The 19,477-nt window shown below is 43.3% G+C and overlaps 1 protein-coding gene across 20 annotated transcripts in view; it reads left to right on the top strand.

Annotated features, from left to right (window-relative positions):
- The first annotated feature begins 840 nt into the window (after positions 1 to 840).
- The window catches only part of TNIP1 (TNFAIP3 interacting protein 1), a 57,804-nt gene continuing 39,167 nt past the window's right edge, over positions 841 to 19,477 (top strand). For 5 of the 20 annotated variants that reach the window (XR_014522261.1, XR_014522262.1, XM_083488378.1 and 2 more), the window contains exon 1: positions 932 to 1,068. Coding sequence is in view for 2 of the 20 variants with exons in the window: in XM_083488375.1 (XP_083344501.1) it covers positions 4,049 to 4,115 (67 nt within the window). In the remaining 18 variants the exon portion in view is untranslated. Of the gene's footprint in view, positions 1,069 to 3,868; positions 4,116 to 19,477 lie in introns of those variants that run through there. The other 15 variants (XR_014522266.1, XR_014522267.1, XM_083488375.1 and 12 more) reach the window with 8 other exon arrangements.

The following is a 19,477-nucleotide window of genomic DNA, read 5'->3' as shown; positions in this document are numbered from 1 at the left end:
ATTGATGCAGCCCAGAATTGCATTGGCTTTTTTAGCTGCCGCGTCACACTGTTGGCTCATGTCAAGTTTGTGGTCAACCAAGACTCCTAGATCCTTTTCACATGTACTGCTCTCAAGCCAGGTGTCACCCATCTTGTATTTGTGTCTCTCATTTTTTTTTGCCCAAGTGCAATGGATTTCCATTTTTCCCAATTGCCATCTGTCAGCCACATGGAATGACGGCAGAATACAAGTCAGGTGGCAACCCTGGAGCCTCAGGCTCTCAAATGATTGTGGCTTGGACTCATCTGCGACTGGATCTCTGAACTTCTTTTTTAAAGCAGCAACAGGCTTTTGATCAACGGCCCTGAGGAAGGGTTTGATCCTTTCTCTTCCTGCCATTTCCATGACATAAATCCTTCCCCTATTTTCTCCACCGGGAGGCTTGATGGCATTATCCCACACTGTCTCAGGGATTTCCCCATCACTTTCCTTATCACAAAGTCTGGTCTTTGGGGGAAGTGGGGCTTTTTTGTGTGTAAGACCCTCCCTATCAGCTGTAACTGAGAAACCTGGATTTGCTGGTATGTAGCTGAATCTCACCCCTCAAATATTTGCAGTCTGGATGCACCCTCAGTCATGGATCTCCCGTGTCACATTGTAATGTTAACAAAATGAAAATGGTAGTTATTTCTATATTCCAAAGGATTTGGAATACCTGGTTACAGAGGCCTATCAATCATGCAGACGTTCCCCAGGAACAATAAAACAGCTTTGTGGTTAGAATACGTAGCCCTTTAAGGAATGTGGCATGGAATAATAGTCTTTCCAAAACTGAATCACATTTTTCCTCAGTGAATTATTCACTGAATGGTGACGTACTTCAGCATACCCCTCTGGGCTAGAGGGGAGCCCTTTAAATTACTTTTGGATCCTCTTCAAAAACCACCGAAGAAGAGCTGTCTATGGCCTCCGCTGGGGAATTCCCCATCTCCTAAGCTAAAAGTAAGCTTAGGCGTGCCTTCTTCCTCACATTCGATTAAAGCACCCCGAAAGGATCTTTTGGACCCCCCTCTCTTACTTATCTGAGTGAGTAGTCAAAGAGGACATTTTAACTCCTTATTTTGGACATTGTGGGAGTTTGGGAGGGGGTTACATACCTTGTGGTATATAGCTCAGAATTTGATCACAAGAAGCTGAAATCTCTCTCTACTCCCTGCTGGCTCCCCACTCCCAGCTCGTGAGCTAGAAGAACGTATACTGTTGGTTCTGTGCCTCTGACCTAGTATAGGAAACACATCATATGAGAGTCCATGTTTATAGAACAGACTATCTGGAAGGTGGTGAAATGTCCTTCATTTGAGGTTTTAAAGCAAAGGTTAGGTGTCCGTCTCTCATGGATGCTTTAGTTGAGATTCCTGCATTGTAGGATGTTGTAGGTGACCATCAGGGTACCTTCCAACTCTACAGTTCTGTGATTCTGTGATTCTATGAACAAACCAATGTTTATTTGAGCAGCCTTGGTGATGTCGAACTGGCCAGCTGGTCAGCTAAAGAGAAGGGGTTTTTTTGTCTACTTTTCCTATGGCACAAGCATGGGGAATAAAAAGAGAACCTTGATAATCACTGGGTTGGAATAAAAGGAAGAGATGAGAAGAGATTTACTGGTGGGTCTAAAAAACACTCTTGGCTCTGAGAAGTGCAAGAGGAACTCATTAATTCATGTCTCATGGTTGAAGGCTCCCCAAACAGGAGCTTGACCTACCTGCATAGCTTCCAGCCCAAGCTTTTAAGATCTGCCCTCTTCATGCAGCCATTGGTGGAAGGTAGTCTTTCAAAATCCTACATCAAGCTTCTTGGTAATGTCCCTCACCTATAGCACTGTCCTTCCTGACTGAGATTTGGTTGTCTTTTTACATTCGCAATGTTAACGGTGTTCTCAAAGCTACAAACATGAGTCTGACCAAACTGCGGGAGGCAGTAGAAGACAGGAGTGCCTGGCATGTTCTGGTCCATGGGGTCACGAAGAGTCGGACACGACTAAACGACTAAACAACAACAACAAATGTTAACATAAAATATATTCAGCAGTAGTTGCCTACACTTTTCAGTATAATTTATTATCCTCTGAATTGTATTTTAAAGTTTGTTACTGGTCGGAATTTCTGTTACTGTTTTATGATATTTGTATATCGTTTTAAGATTGCTATGATATGTCCTGCACTCTGGCAAGAAGGGAAGGGTAAAAGAATTGTGCAGGGAACCTACCCACACCAGCATCAATCCATCACTGAACATTATTAATGATAAGCAACATCTCCTGCTCTGAGAGGAAAAGAGGATCCAAATGGCAGAGAAGAACTGACAGCAGTTCTTGGCCAAGAGGACCGACTCCTCTTCCTCCTGCTATTTCCATTGACCAGGTTGTGTATGTATGAGAAAAAGCTGCTTGCTATACAGTTCTAAGGTTGATTTTCTAATACAAGTACTGTACTGTTTTTCAAAAACCCAACACGAGAACCACGCCCCATTTCTCACCACCATTTTTCATGACTTCTCTCTCATCCATGCATATAATTTAGAAGCTAGGTGCTCCTCAGGTGACCAGGTGCCATGCAGCAGCAGGGCAGGGCTCCTGCACCTCCAACGGGTTGTGCAAATGAGGAAAGTTCTTTGGACACCACTTTCCCAATCCCTGCAGCACATGATAAAGCAGCATTGCCAAAATTCCTTCTTCTATGCAACTCTTAAAAGTGCAGAAGCTCCCTTCTCTCTGCAGCCAGGCACATATAGGCAGATTTTTTTTTTTTTAAAAAAAAGAGACAATGGCCAGCAGATCTTCTACCCCCCACCCCCAGCTATATCTGGTTGCAATGCTGCTTTTGGACTGGGGCTAGTGACAAAGTTGCTCCAAAGATGAAGTGTGTCTGGGACACTGTTTAGCTGACAGCATGGAAAGGCAGCCCTGCCAAGCCTGTGAGAACCAGTTTATTACACCTGTTATAGGCCTTGCAGCAAGGCTCACCCCACCCCCGAGGGCACCCCCATTTTATTTCATGCTCATTTTAGAAGAGGGATCATGTGGAATCCGGAAGCTTGCTTGATTTCATTTTTAGCCACTAGTGTAGTATAAACACTGACAACTGGGAAACACTGGCCTGCGAGAACAGTCTTTACCAAAGGTGTCATGGGCTTTGAAGACGCTCAAACTCAGGACGCAAGGGAGAAACGTGCTAAGAGCAAGGCACGCTTGGCAAACCCTCACCGTGATCAACTCCCGCCTGGAAACCTATGTCCCCACTGTGGAAGGACGTCAGGATCCAGAACTTATGGACTCACTGTTAAAACTGTGTTTATAGCAGCTTACTCGGCAGCTTACTCGGCTACGAGTGGTGGCCCTCTTGCTCTGCAATTCCTCTAAAAAAAAATCGAAGAAAAATCTCATGGAGACTTCTTTCACTGGGCCAAGGAAAGCTTTGTTTTTAAAAAGGAAACAGACTATTTTATATAGAAAGCTTCCATCGAATCCCCCGCACACCACCTGGGGGAAGGACAGGCAATTGCACAGCTTGCTCATTAATTATTATTATTTATTTCTGCACCGTTTTATATTTTTAAGGAGGGGGGAAATCACAAAGCAGTTTACAACCTGCATTAAAACATCCAAAAATCAAAAATTTAAAAAAATCCAGAAGAAAGTCAAATATAAGAGAAAGCCTGTTCCACTCCTAAGTCAGCAGCCTACGGGATCAGGCTAGAAAGCGACCTGCCTAGCAGTTGCCCTGGTCGGCGATGCCAGCTAAGCTCGCCCGCGCGGGCTTTCCCCTCGCCCCGCCGCTTCCTTTCTTGGGCTGGCGGCTCCCTTCGCTCTCTTGAGGTTTTTCGAGACGCCGTCCTTGCGCGCGGGGGCGGTTGGGAGGAAGCAGCTCGCTGATTAGCCGCTCGGCTTATCAATCACGCGCCGGGGAAATTCCAGAGGGGCGGTCCTTCTGACTCACGCTTCCTTCCTCAGGAGAAAGAGAGAGAGAGGAAGCGGAGCGCGAGTGGGGAGGGCGGGGGGAAAGGGGAGATGCCCGCGGCTCAGAGCCCACTAGATCCGGGAGCTGATTGGGTCCCCGTCGCAGGATCTCCCGCAGGTACGATCAGGGCATCCATTACCCCAAGCCAGCCTCATTTCTCCTTTCCTACGGGGAAAGTAATGCCCCCCCTTCCTTGTCCCTGTGGGGATAGAAGGGATGCTTTACGCTTAAGGTCGGAGGGGATGGATGCTTAGCAACGGGCTTGTGGTGTTTTCTTGGGAGGGGGGCGACCAAATGGTGCGCCTCCTCTTCCACGGTTCCTTGTGCCCCAGAACTCCGGTCCTGGAAAAGCAAATAAAAATAAGGTCAGCCCGCCTTAAGAACGGGGAGGTGTCGGGGTTGAAGTTCTGTAAAAGTTGAGACCCCGTTTCTCCCAGTGCCTGGTGGGTTCTGTGTTCCGTGAGAGGAGTTGTTTGCAACGTTCACAACAGGACGCAGGCACAAGTGGCTCGTGCAAGGTTTCACAAACGCACCTGTGTGCTGTGTGTATCTCCTTTGGAGTTATCAACAGGGAACCTGTCACACACTCCATAGTGCTGGATAACTACTGAAGCTAATGGGGCCCTTTAGAAGTCCAGCTGCCTTTTGTCAGCAACAAATTGTCGCTGTTTTTTGTGTTGAATATATGCTATATATGGTAATTTATGGACCTAATAGGTATCTAAAGCCATTTGCACACAACAAAATATGTATTTTATCGAAGTAATTGTTGAACTGAAATACAATTAAGTAGTATGTTAATAGTGAAATACAATTAAGAAGAAATATATTAATGGTGAAATAATTATTAAGCTCTAACTTAAAATGATTTTTTATTCATAACAAACAATCATGCAAACACATTGGCATTGGGCAATAACAAAAGTTCCTTTAGAAACAAAATTTTCGAAGAATCATAATCTAGTCTCTAGAAACTTGCTTTAATATGAAATAATAGGTGTAAATATATGATGTAAACTACTAATAATTATAAGTAGCAGAATGTAGGCACCCTATATATAGAAATGAGCAAACCAGAGATATTTTAGGGAGCAGGCAGGGCCCATTACTTACATCATAGGAGCCTACACAACACAAAACACTGTTCCTGTATGTAGGTTTTATTTTGTTTGTTTTTTATCTCTTATTTAGGATATGTACATCCAGTTTTTTCCCCTTCAAATTTCTTGGGGTGGGGGTCCAAGAGTGTGGGGCCCTAAGCTATAGCTTGTTTAGCTTATATGCAAATCCAGCACTGGTCATATCTTTTGCTTTAATGAGGCTACAATCTTCTATATGGGGGGTAAGCACCATTGAATTCAGTTGGATTAACCTCTGAGTGATCATGCCTTGGGTTGTGCTGAGAAAAACACGTTCGGGTTTAAAAATTGTTCCAGACTGCGATTCCACATAAATAAGTAAAATTATTTACTGATTTCCTGAGTGTTGCTCGTGGCTGAACATATGCATATGTTATTAACGCATTTTTAGTCTGTCCTTAATGAAGGCATAGGCACATCAATATAAGCACTGGAATACAATGCTATGCAACAAAGACCTGTTATTATAAGATTAAAAAATACCACTGGATAGCTCATGTGGTTAGAGCATAGTGCTGATAACCAGTGGCATGCAGTGACATTTTTCATCAGGGCCAGAGGCGCCAGCTTGCGAGGGCGATGGAGGGGGCAGGGTGACGTGTGCATGTGGCCATCACATCCCCCCCCCCCCCAAGCTGGGCAAAAGCTTCCTGGGCTTTGGGAATGAGGCGACAGGGTTTAATATTTTAATTTACTCGGGACATTTAAGGGACTAACCTAGTTCCCCTAGTCCATTGACCGCATGCTACTGCTGATAACCATGGTTGCAGGTTCAATCCCCACATGGGACAGCTTCATATTCCTGCATTGTAGGGGGTTGGACTAGATTATCCTCACGGTCCCTTCCATTGTAGAATTGAAATCTATGAACACGAAGAAAACATGATTAGGACTACAGTACACATGGGATGCGGGTGGTGCTGTGGGTTAAATCACAGAGCCTAGGGCCCAGCTTGCCGATCAGAAGGTCGGAGGTTTGAATCCCCACGATGGGCTGAGCTCCTATTACTTGGTCCCAGCTCCTGCCAACCTAGCAGTTTGAAAGCATGTCAAACTGCAAGTAGATAAATAGGTACCGCTCCGGCGGGAAGGTAAACGGCGCTTCTGTGCGCTGCTCTGGTTCGCCAGAAGCGGCTTAGTCATGCTGGCCACATGACCCGGAAGCTGTACGCCGGCTCCCTTGGCCAATAAAGTGAGATGAGCGCCGTAACCCCAGAGTCGTCCGCGACTGGGCCTAATGTTCAGGGGTCCCTTTACCTTTACACTATTGCACTACTCGTATAAACCAAATATGTTCTTCATAGAGTTGACTAGCTGTATTACGACTTAGAAACACCAAGACCCTGATCAAACAGATATGTTTTCAATTCTCAAAGGTATGGTGCCAACCATACCTCTAAGGGGGGCATTCCAAGGGGGGGGGGGTCACCATGGCCACATAACTAATAACACCTGATGGGGACACAAGGAAGGACCTCCTTTGAAGATCTCAATGCACGGGGAGGTGCTGATTCAAATGTTTAGGTCCCAGGTTATGACACCTAGGGCCCAATCCTGTTCACGTAGCCTCCGCTGATTGCAGTGGAGCTTACTCACAAATACAGTGGTGCCTCGCAAGACGAAAAGAATCCGTTCTGTGATTCTCTTCGTCTAGCGGTTTTTTCGTCTTGCGAAGCAAGCCCATTGACGGATTAGCGGATTAGCGCTATTAGCGGCTTTTAGCGGCTTATCTGCTGATCGGATCAGCTGATAAGTGGCTTAGCGGCTTAGAAAAAGGGGGGGAAAGGAAAAAAAACCCGCAGGAACTCACAAGGCATTGTCGTCTTGTGAAGCAAGCCCATAGGAAATTCGTTTTGCGAAGCACCTCCAAAATGGAAAACTTTTTCGTCTAGCGAGTTTTCCGTCTTGCGAGGCATTCGTCTTGCGGGGCACCACTGTAAATGTGATTAGGATTGTAGCCTTAACTTCATGTGTTTATTTCTGTCCTACCCTACTCCCCAGGAGCTCTGGCTGATATGCAGAGTGTTGTACAATCTCGTCTTCTCAGCACTTCTATGAGGTAGGCTAGACTGAAAGATAGTGGCTACCTAGTGAGCTTCTTGGGTGAGCAGGGAATTGAAGCCAACACTATAGCTATCACGCTACTCTGGCTTTTTATATCACTTTTGTGTTCTTCAGCTACTTTTCTTTTTCAAAATAGTGCAAGGAGGTATTATCCATGTTTTGCAGTTGGGGAAAATGAAGCCAAGGTTTAGTGGTTTCACTTTGTACGTGATAGTGACTCTAAAGCTGCAGGTCTATGCATGCTTATTTGAGTAAATGCTCCTGTGTGACTTATGTCTGGATAAACATGCATGAAATTGGATTGCAACCTTGCAAGCCCAAATAATGACACATGGTTCATTGTCAGTAACTTTAAATGAAACAGGAATTAAAAGAAAAGGAGTGTTGTTAACGTATGCCTGCTTCCAAACAATATCTTTCTACCCTTGAGAAAGAGTAGGGCAGGCCCTTCTAATTTTTTCCACTATGTACTGGCTAGTTGACTGATGAAAAAATAAAGGATAAATAAAGGATAGAAATTATTCTCACCAGCTATTTGCCCTAATTCCAATAGCTGATGCATGCTGAGGTATTTTGGCCAGCAGAATTTGTAAATGTTAAAAAAGTTAGATGCCCCCATAGTGTCTACTCTCCTTTTCTAATTGCTACTGAAATACATCAAAATGGAATAAAGGTAATTCCACTTAAACTTTTCCAATGAGAAATTTGCTGAAGTGGTCTTCCAGCAGGGCACAAAGCACATTTTGTAAATAACTGCATATTCTGCGCATTGTGAATGGATATTTAGCTGTTTTTTGATAGACCATTAAAAACAAACAAACCCATAGATCAGTTGTGTACCATCATGAAGGTGATACAGAATTGCAGTGTGCAGAAAGTAGCAACTCAGAAAATGCCTTTACAAATATCTGCTAACATTTTGCTTATTAATCTAATATTATTCTGTTTATAAAATAGAAGCTGTTTTTGCGGATGTGTTTGCTTCAGTTCTGGAACATAGAACCAGTTGTTTCTTCCTATAGATCTTTAGCAATATGAGCAATCTCAGGGACACACATTCCCCCAAGCTATCTATGTTCTTGGCACATGTTGTACAGATGACCAAATGCTACCACAGTAATAATGGAATACTATGTTGAAATTCTGGTGATGAGTAAACAATCCCAATGGTGGCATTATTAGATTACATATGTCAATGTTGTTAGTCTCCTCCAGTGATGCTGTTGGTTGTGTGAATTACCTAGCCTTCCCAAACTTGAATGGTTTGGTATTCCTGCATTCTTTTCAGGTAATCAGAATGTTACATGAGTAGTTAACTCTGGTCATGTAGCAAATGGAATTTTGACTATTGAATTGTGTATCTGTACTTTCTTGTAAGGAAAGCTGACTTCATGGTTTCTCCTCTTGCGGATGAAATCATATTGGAAGGCTTCACTTCAAGGTAGCATTCTGATGGAGATATCCTGAGTTTCTAAGCTGTAGCGTTCATGAAGGTAAAACCCAGCTTTGTTACATGCAGTCATGTGCTTAGTGAACCCAAGAGAAGAGGGAAGTGTGTTATTGTTGCTTCTAGGCTCTTGTCAGTAATAGCTATTGTCTTGGAGCCTTTGCCATCAGTTTCTCAATGAATATATGTGTAGAATATATGTGAAGCTCATGTGATTCTAAGTGATGTATATAATATTTAGTGACTTCAGAAAGTCTAATATGGGGGTGGTAGTGTTTAAATGGTTAATTGAAGATTATTTTGCCTGCAGCAAACTTGGAGGATCTATATTGACAATTACCACCAGAATTTGTGTATTGCAAGTTGCATAGAGTTGGAGAGGGGTAAATGTGATGCTTATAAATGTGCAAAGAGAGGTGCTAATTTTAATACCATTATGGTGTGTTTGATAAGTTGATCAGAACTTGTGGTCTTGCTGGCTGTTTCTATTCTGTTTGACACAAAAAGGATTGGGTACCTGACAGGCTCTTTTTCTTTTCCCCATGTGGTTTTCTGTTTGAAGGTGAAGGTTTACCTATGCCCCTCCAGATGTTGCTGAACTGCTACTGCCATCTTCACTGACCATTCGCCATGCTTGCTGGGACTGATGTGGGTTATAGTTCAGGAACATCTGGAGAGCCACAATTTCCGCAGTCTGGTTTAGAATCCATTGCATCGGGACCTAAACTTTGGGAAAGTGCTTAATGCAATTTTGTGTTTCTCTCGCTGTGACATTTTTCTGAACTTCATATTCTATTAGGGATGTCTGATAAACAAAATTCTAAAGCCAAGAAACTGGGATAGAAAAACTAGGAGCCAAATGTCTTTTGGGACATGAGTTGTGGGCGCCAAAACAGAATGTCTAGTCGCCATGGAGGGGGCAGCAACACTTTTTATTTATTATTTTGATAAGCATTAACTAATATACAATTCACATAAATAACACATTGTTGACACATTGTTAATATCACATCTTAGCAGAAATTGTTAATACATGTTTAATTTGGTGTTTGCATTAAAAACATTGGTACCAAACTTTAGTTTTCATAGAATCATAGAATCATAGAAACATAGAGTTGGAAGAGACCACAAGGGCCATCGAGTCCAACCCCCTGCCAAGCAGGAAACACCATCAGAGCACTCCTGACATATGGTTGTCAAGCCTCTGCTTAAAGACCTCCAAAGTAGGAGACTCCACCACACTCCTTGGCAGCAAATTCCACTGTCGAACAGCTCTTACTGTCAGGAAGTTCTTCCTAATGTTTAGGTGGAATCTTCTTTCTTGTAGTTTGGATCCATTGCTCCGTGTCCGCTTCTCTGGAGCAGCAGAAAACAACCTTTCTCCCTCCTCTATGTGACATCCTTTTATATATTTGAACATGGCTATCATATCACCCCTTAACCTCCTCTTCTCCAGGCTAAACATGCCCAGCTCCCTTAGCCGTTCCTCATAAGGCATCGTTTCCAGGCCTTTTACCATTTTGGTTGCCCTCCTCTGGACACGTTCCAGTTTGTCAGTGTCCTTCTTGAATTGTGGTGCCCAGAACTGGACACAGTACTCCAGGTGAGGTCTGACCAGAGCAGAATACAGTGGCACTATTACTTCCCTTGATCTAGATGCTATACTCCTATTGATGCAGCCCAGAATTGCATTGGCTTTTTTAGCTGCCGCGTCACACTGTTGGCTCATGTCAAGTTTGTGGTCAACCAAGACTCCTAGATCCTTTTCACATGTACTGCTCTCAAGCCAGGTGTCACCCATCTTGTATTTGTGCCTCTCATTTTTTTTGCCCAAGTGCAATACTTTACATTTCTCCCTGTTAAAATTCATCTTGTTTGTTTTGGCCCAGTTCTCTAATCTGTCAAGGTCGTTTTGAAGTGTGATCCTGTCCTCTGGGGTGTTAGCCACCCCTCCCAGTTTGGTGTCATCTGCAAATTTGATCAGGATGCCCTTGAGTCCATCATCCAAGTCGTTGATAAAGATGTTGAATAAGACCGGGCCCAAGACAGAACCCTGTGGCACCCCACTAGTCACTCTTCTCCAGGATGAAGAGGAACCATTGATGAGCACCCTTTGGGTTCGGTCAGTCAGCCAGTTACAAATCCACTGAGTGGTAGCATAGTCAAGACCGCATTTTACCAGCTTCTTTACAAGAATATCATGGGGCACCTTGTCAAATGCCTTGCTGAAATCAAGGTAGGCTACATCCACTGCGTTCCCTTCATCTACCAGGCTTGTAATTCTGTCAAAAAACGAGATCAGGTTAGTCTGACATGACTTATTTTTCAGAAATCCATGCTGACTATTGGTGATCACAGCATTCCTTTCTAGGTGCTCACAGACTGTTTGCTTAATGATCTGTTCCAGAATCTTCCCTGCTATTGATGTCAGACTGACTGGGCGGTAATTATTTGGGTCCTCTCTTTTCCCCTTTTTGAAAATAGGGACAACATTTGCCCTCCTCCAGTCTGCCGGGACTTCGCCTGTTCTCCAGGAATTCTCAAAGATGACTGCCAGTGGTTCTGAGATCACATCTGCCAGTTCTTTTAATACTCTTGGATGCAGTTCATCTGGCCCTGGAGACTTGAATACATCTAATCTAGCCAAATATTCTTGTACTATCTCCTTAGTTATTCTGGGCTGTGTTTCCTTTGCTGAATCATTTGCTCCAAATTCTTCAGGTCGGGCATTGTTTTCTTTATCGGAGAAGACTGAGGCAAAGAAGGCATTGAGGAGTTCAGCCCTTTCTGTGTCCCCTGTTTGCATTTCACCATCTTCTCCTCTGAGTGACCCCACTGTTTCTTTGTTCTTCCTTTTGCTACGAACATACCCATAAAAGCCTTTTTTGTTGCTTTTAACCTCTCTAGCAAGCCTGAGTTCATTCTGTGCTTTAGCTTTTCTGACTTTGTGTCTACACATGCTGGCTATTTGTTTGAATTCCTCTTTGGTGGTTTCCCCCCTTTTCCATTTTTTGTACACATCCTTTTTTAATCTTAATTCAGTTAAAAGTTCTTTAGATAGCCACCCTGGTTTCTTTAGGCACCTTCCATGTTTTCGTCTCATTGGTATTGCCTGACGTTGTGCTTTTACTATCTCCCTCTTAACAAACTCCCAGCCATCATGAACTCCCTTTCCTTTTAGTATTACTGTCCATGGGATCTCACCCAGCACTTCCCTAAGTTTTATGAAGTCGGCTTTCTTAAAGTCAAGAAATTGAGTCCTAGTATGCTTGGCTGCTACTTTCCGCTGTATAGTAAACTTCAGGAGAGCATGATCACTCGCGCCTAATGATCCTTCCACATCTACCCCACTAACCAGGTCATCAACATTGGTTAGGACCAGATCTAAAATGGCTGTTCCTCTTGTTGCTTCTCCCACTTTCTGGACAATGAAGTTGTCTGCAAGGCCAGTGAGGAATCTGTTTGACCTTATGCTCTTGGCTGAGTTTGACGTCCAACAAATATCCGGGTAATTGAAGTCCCCCATTACTACTATCTCCCTTCCTTTTGCATGCTTGGCCATCTGTTCCAGGAAGGCAGCATCTATGTCCTCCGTTTGGCTTGGGGATCTATAGTAAACTCCCACAATGAGGTCTCTGTTATTCTTCTCTCCCTTAATTTTGACCCAAATGCTCTCACTTTGGCTTTGAGGTTCTAAATCTTGGATCTCTTCACAGGTATACACATCCCTGACATATAACGCCACTCCTCCTCCTTTCTTGTCTGGTCTGTTTCTCTGAAATAGATTGTATCCCCCCATTATTACATTCCAATCGTGGGACTTATCCCACCAGGTTTCAGTGATGCCTATTATGTCATATTTAGTTTGCTGTACCAAGAGCTCAAGCTCATCTTGTTTATTTCCCATGCTTTGCGCATTAGTGTACAGACATTGAAGTCCATTAATCATTCCCCCGCGTCTCTTATTTAAGGATTTTTTCCTCCCTCCACTAGGTCCGCGTGCTGTTTGCTCCATTTGGTCTATGACATTTGGATGATCATCTTCATTAATTGATAGACTCCTACCTTCAGGAGCACTGTCTCCCTCCCCCACATTAGTCAGTTTAAAGCCCTCCTGATGAGGTTTCTGAGATTTTTGGCAAAAACATTTCTCCCAACCATTGTGAGGTGCAGCCCATCACTTGCCAGAAGACCATCTTCAAGAAACTGCAGTCCGTGATCTAAGAATCCAAACCGTTCCTGTTTACACCATTTGCGAAGCCAGCTGTTCACTTCCACTATTTTCCCCTCTCTCCCTGGGCCACGTCGTTCAACTGGGAGGACAGACGAGATGACAATTTGTGCATTAAGTTGCTTCAATTTCCTGCCGAGAGCCTCGTAGTCTCTTTTGATCTTCTGGAGGCTATTGCTTGCAGTGTCATTGGTTCCCACATGAACCAAGAGGAAGGGGTATTCGTCAGTGGGTTTTATGATTTTTTGCAGTCGTTCAGTTACATCTTGTGTGTGTGTGTTTCTTTGGGTGTGTGTGTGTTTTCTTTCAAAACACTCTACTCTTTATTGTTAAACTCCTTTACATATTGTCTATCCTTAACATATACTCTGAGGCTTCAAAGCACATACATTTCAGTCATCCTTGAGTGTCAGCCAGACACAAAAAATGGCATCCAGACTTTTTGAGGTGCTCCCAAATGGAGAATATTTAGGGGCAAAATGCACCTGGCGCCCTGCTAATTTCGAACCCAGCAGCCAAGGGAAGCTGCTGTTCCTATTGAAAGTTTGTGAATGTGTTTCTCTCGAATTACAATCTCTTTAGTAAAATTATAATTGTTCTCTGAATTGCGTTTTGCTCTCTCTGTGTGTAAATAGAAGAATCGCTTTAGTTTTTTATGATCTATTGTTACCAGATGGAACAGAGATGAGTTGCAAGTTTAATTCTAAAAAGATTTGACAGGTCCTGGCCACATTTGATGCTCTGAAGCACATGGAGTTTTGCTATGCTTGTGTGCGTAGGCATGTGGGTTTTTCAGTGCAAAGGTCAGTGTATAGTGTGCTTTCTTTCAGGTTGAGCAAGGCATGACTTGTGGGAGGAAGGAAGCATGTTGCCAACTGCTGCAGTTGCATCCAAATATCAGCATACTAGATCTTTGCCAGCATAAGTCGGAGCAATGTTGATCCATCTTCCATTATTTTTAACACACACTCAGCCTCATGCACTTTTTAGCCTCATCCTGTGTCATATCCTTTCCGCACTCCCTTCATTGACCCTCTTGTGATTTTGTTTTCTATACCGAAGTGTTAGTATGAATGTCAGAAAACTGCAACCCTGTCGGACTTGCAAAAAAAAATTTAGACCTGCATTTAAGGTTGTTGTTGTTGTTTTAATTGTGAGCTGCTTTGAAAGTCTTCAGATGAATAAAGTGTGAAAACAAAATAATCTTCAAAGCAGCCGCGACACATCTTGAATTTAAAGCAAATAGGGTACTAAAATTAAAAAAAATCTGAAAGAAAATAGTAATAAGACCTGGGCAAATGAAAATACTTAAAGTACATAAGGGTCAACGCTAGGCAAGCCTTATTTGGGAGCGCATTCCACAGCTGAGATGTTGTCATAGAAAGCGTATTCTTAGTTTTATTAAGCATTTTTAATATCCTGCCTTTCCAACAAAATATTGCTGATGGTAACTGAAAAGAAAATTTGTACTAGTGCAAGCAATGTTTTCCTATATATGCCTACTCAGGAATAAGTTCCACAGAGTTTGTTCCCAGGTAAGTATGTGTAGGATAGCAGTCTAAAACACTCCATATAAATTACACACAGAGACAGAGAGAGAGAACTGTACAAATATGTACAATTCTTTAAGTCCCTCTCCTGAAAACCTATTGATTTGATTTTCTACCAGATAGTATTTTGTGCATCTTCTTGCCATTCCACAGATGGCAGGTGTCATCACAGAGGAGATGTTTGTCCACATCTTGTACACACAGGTACATAAAAAGTGTTACCCCCCCCCAAAAAATATAGAGGCTTAGTTACCACATGCAGATTTTATGAAGATTTGGTTGACTGATCTATTCACACTCACACATGAATGAATTGACTAAGGCTGTACACCTGTGCACACATACCTGGGAATAAGTCTCATTAAACAGAGTAAACATGCATAGGGTTGCGTTTCTGTCCGGATTGTGCCCAGAGTTTCTTTATACCAGTTGAAATGCAGTGTTTCATCTGAGGAGTACTGGTTTGTCAACCAGGATTTATTTGGATTTGTGCACTAACACTTCAATCTTGAGTTTTCTCCACACCAGTGTTTTCCAGCCTTTTCAGCTTGGTGATGCATGGGTTCAAATTTACCCATCAACTTATTGTCAGATGAATTTTGGCGCTTAGGTCTCTGGCAGCCAACAGTTTCATTCATTTTAACTGTAGGTTTGCCTGTTCTTGAGACATCCAAGCAAAAATTTACTTAACATGGAATTTGTTAAAATATTTATAGTTATTTACTATTTTGTTTATAGGGATGTAAGAGTTCCAACCACCAATTTGCAGGATATTGCTTCATAAGCTGTTTTTAAAAAAAAAAAAAAAAAAATGAATACAGCTGCACAAGCAGTGTTAGATGTAACAAACTTCAACTCACCCATGGTTTAACTGTTAATTAACTTGGCGGTAGATTCAGTGATGGCTCACCATGGGATCCTTGTGCAGGGAGTGTTACAGCTCGCTTCTGGTGCTCAGGTTCCAAAGGCCGTGGTGATCACTTAGGGCTCCTTCTTGTGTGAGCACTTTGTGGCGGGCCATCACTGCTAGCAGTTCCCAAGTGCTTTTTTGAGCTTTTCCATCATTTTGTTACAGGTGTCAAAGCAGCCTTATGATATACCAACCGAGCAAAAGAGTTGTAAGGGGTATTAATTGTATCAGTTAAGTATTACAAGCCATAGTTATTTTGGGTTTGCTTATAAAGCATGTGACCCATTTGCGCAGGGTTTATGACCTGCAGGTTGGGAAATGCTGTTCTAGATTATACTTGTATATCTAGTTCGTTACCAAAACAGATGCAATTGTTTCAGCCTTGGGGCCTGTAAACACTTCCAGTGGAACAATCCTGTGTAATGATGCTAGGCTCCATCTTACGTCAGTGCCAGCCAGCATAGCCAATTGGGGATGGTGAGTGCTAGAGTTCCTGATGTATGCAAGCAACTTTTTTTTTTTTTGCTACTTAAAGGGAATGTGATGGGAATGTAGAACTCTCTGTATGGAGATTTTCTCCATTCTCTAGCACAGCATCAACAAGTTCTTCTGGTCTACAAAAGCCAGATACTCTCTGTTGCATATGCATGAGTATCACTTACTGGCCCATTCTATGTCAGCATACAACTGACGCCCGAAAAGACAAAGTTCGTGGGAGGACAGATTTAGCAACAGTGGAATCTAGAACAAGAAGGTTGGGTGGCAGGAAAGCATTAAGAAGCCCAGCTCATGCTGTAGCAATGTGTGTGTGCTGTCCATTGGGAACCTGTTGAAAACCTCTCACTCCTTGGTTCGTCTGTGAGTAATGCAATGACTGCAGTAGTTTCTCATGTGTTCAAGGTGTTTCTGCTGTCCACTTCTCATATTCCAAAGATTTTCTGGGATAGCTAATTTAGGATGGAACCTAACCACTAAGAATAAAGACCCCCCCCCAAAAAAAACCACTTCATTTGTGAACAGGATGGACATGTGAATGCTGGCTCCATCACAAATCAGCATAGAGATTGTCTGTACCTGCAGACAAGTGGTTTTTTTTAAAAAAAAGGGAAACCCCGTTTTCTCTCCTGATGTGACTTATTATTAGCCTTCAACAAATTAATCTGGCTCCTGTGGATATTGTGGTCATGGTCATAGCTTATCCTGTCTCCAGAAAGGTAGATTAATGATGTAAATTACATTCTTCTTCAAATGTAGTCACCCAAATGGCCAAATACCTAGAATGAAGTTGACCGTCCTTGTGACTGGGATGCTGTGGACTCTTATTGGTTATTCTGTTTTCTATATTATACTGCCCATTTCCTTGACTAGATTTTCTTTCCTTTATTATTTTAATATAATACGTATAATATATATTAAAGTGTTTAGAAGGCACTGTTCATCTAAATGAAGTGTGAGTGCAAGGATTACCACTAGCACAAGCGGAGTTTCCCCACCTCCCCCTCTGTCATCCCCAAATCCTCTGGAAGGTTGGGGGGGAACTCAGAACAGATTTAAGGGGGGATGGGAGGGAGAGGAGAAGAACATTCCACTGTGTAAAGTGAAGTCCTTGAGTTGATGGAATGTATGTTGAAAACAACCCATGAGCTTCAAAAACCAATATAAAACAAAATACATAATTCCCAATTATGCAACCAGCAGGGGCAAGAATTTATAGGCACCCAGTACACCTCACCCCTCCTCAAAAACCTGGGCAAAGGGTTGTTTGACAGTGGAATGGACTACCTCAAAAGGTGATGGACTCCCCTTCATTGGAGGTCTTTAGACAGAGGGTGGCTGGCCATCTGTCAGGGATTCTGTAGCTGTGATTCCTGCAATCAGCAGGCTGTACTAAATGACCCTTGGGTTCCTTCCAACTCTGCAATTTTGTTTTTCTTCCGCTACTGAAATAGAAGCAATGGCATGGTGAGGTGTTCCAAAAGTGTAAGGCTGCCACAGAGAGAGCCTCCCTGTGGGGCCCCAGACTATGATTCTCATTAGGTGTGGAGATCACCAGCAGAATATCTTCTGCAGATCTTAAAATTCAGGTAGGTTGGTATGGGAGGAGGCGTTTCTTCAGTATTTTGGGCCTGGGTCTTTTAGGGCCTCAAAAGCCAGCATCAGCACCCTAAATTGGGCCCAGAAGGCAATAAGCAGTCAGAACAATTGTCTGAGAATTGACATTGTATGTGAAGACCCCAAGGCAATGCCTAGGGCCCTGCACCAGTTACCAGTTCTGGACTGTTGTCAGGGTCAACCCCATGTGGACTGCTTCTGCCCCCCCCCCGAATTGGCTACAACATACATTCAGATTCGGCAGAGATTAATGTTCCTTGCTACTGGGGGGTGGTGCTTGTGCGTTGTGTGATCAGCACGTTCAGAGACCTACACACACCACTTTTCTCAATCAGCTTCCTGTCAGCTGCTAGTGATTCTCCAGAAATAGACCCTGTACTCATGTGTCACCTGGTGAGCCAGTGACTCTGTCTCACTGCTTTGATAAGCTTTCTGCTTCATTGTCAGCTGGGCCTGAATTGTCAGGCTTTGACCTTGACCTGCTTTCAGAGTGGGTGCCCGGTGGATTAAAAGTGCCGAAAAAATATGTCATGTGCCAATGAGATAAATGCAGAGAGGCAAAGAGAGGGGTGTGTGTTTCTTGTGCCATTAGTTCTTGCCATTTCCTAAAGCATTCAAAACTTCCCAAACTGCAGGAGGGTCACCAGCTGCAAGTATTTTTATTTATTCATTTTCTTTGTTACATTTATATCCTACCTTTCCTCTAAGGAGCTCAAGATGGTGTTCACAGTTCTCCACCTCCACATTTTATGCTCAAAACAACCCAGTGAAGAAGCTTAGGATAAGAGGCAGTGACTGGCCCAAGGTCATCCTGTGAGCTTCGTGGCTCAGTGAGGATTCGAACTCTGGTTCCCAAGTCCTGGTCTGACACTATAACCATTACACCACACTGGCTTGCTGACTAAGGCAAGCATCACAGAGAATTGAATAGGCTTTTCATTTCCAGCCTCTCTTATAAGAGGTTCCCCACCCCTTGGCATTGCTCTACAATATGTTGCCCAAATTGCCTGTAGAGTGTTTAATGCACTGCTTCCAGGGACATGAATTTTTGGGCAAGTTATGAAAGCTACACTTCTTTTAATGAAGTGTAAATCTTCCTGTGGTTGGTCAAGGCTTAAAACACACACACACACCCCAGATACATGCCAGAGCATCTGTGCAGCTGGATGCCAAACACATTTTGCTAACTTCCAAAATAGCTACTTCTTGACATACTTGCATGTAATTTCTTGGTCTGTATTTATGCATAAGATTTGTGTGAGAGTGGGGGGGGGGGGGCAACAAGAGAGAGTGCACTCCAAGGGAGTGAAGCACCAAAGTGAAATTTGTGACAAGGCTCCAAAAATGCAATTATGTCTGGCGTGCTCTGGGATTTCTTCTTTTTGAGTTCTTCATCTTTTGCTTTGCTTATAATTGGTTGTAGCCAACAATAATGTCCCTTTTAGTTTGAGGGATTCGTTTGCGCATTGGAGCTTCCTATCTCTCCCCTTCATATTTGTTCTGGGAGTTCCCATAATCTTCCAGAGCAGATTTGTGGGGATATGCAGAGAAAGGAGAGGGAGGGGAAGTTCTGTTGTGGAGGCGCAAGTCCTAATGCAGAAGTGAGGAAGCTTTGTGACCAGATCTTTATATTCTCCATCCCCATGGGAGTAGCTAGGATTTTCTGACTATTTCTAGTTTTAGTTAAGTAGAAACTACTTAACTAAACTACTCCCGCTATGCCCCTGTCCACCCCTATGGGCCAGTGTTGACAGCAGGAGGGGCCACCATGTATCTGCTTGTCCTCCTGCAAACTGTATGGGCTTCAGTCAAACCTGGACTACCTGTGACCCACTAGGCCAAATGCAGCTGACCAGCCATGTTATGGAGGCTCAATCAACCTGCCGTTGCCCAGGGCTGTAAAAACTGGAAGGTTTGCCATGGATGTGGCAAAGCTGGTGGGCTACCTTACTAGAAGGGCTGTAGCTCAGTAGTAGAGCATCTGCTTTGCATGCAGTTGGTCCCATGTTCAATCCTGGGGCGTTGA

This window comes from Podarcis liolepis, assembly GCF_965112155.1.
Source record: "Podarcis liolepis genome assembly, chromosome: 2".
In the NCBI taxonomy this organism is placed as follows: domain Eukaryota; kingdom Metazoa; phylum Chordata; class Lepidosauria; order Squamata; family Lacertidae; genus Podarcis; species Podarcis liolepis.
The sequence above is the reverse complement of the archived record's forward strand: the minus strand, read 5'-3'. Positions and strand labels throughout refer to the sequence as shown.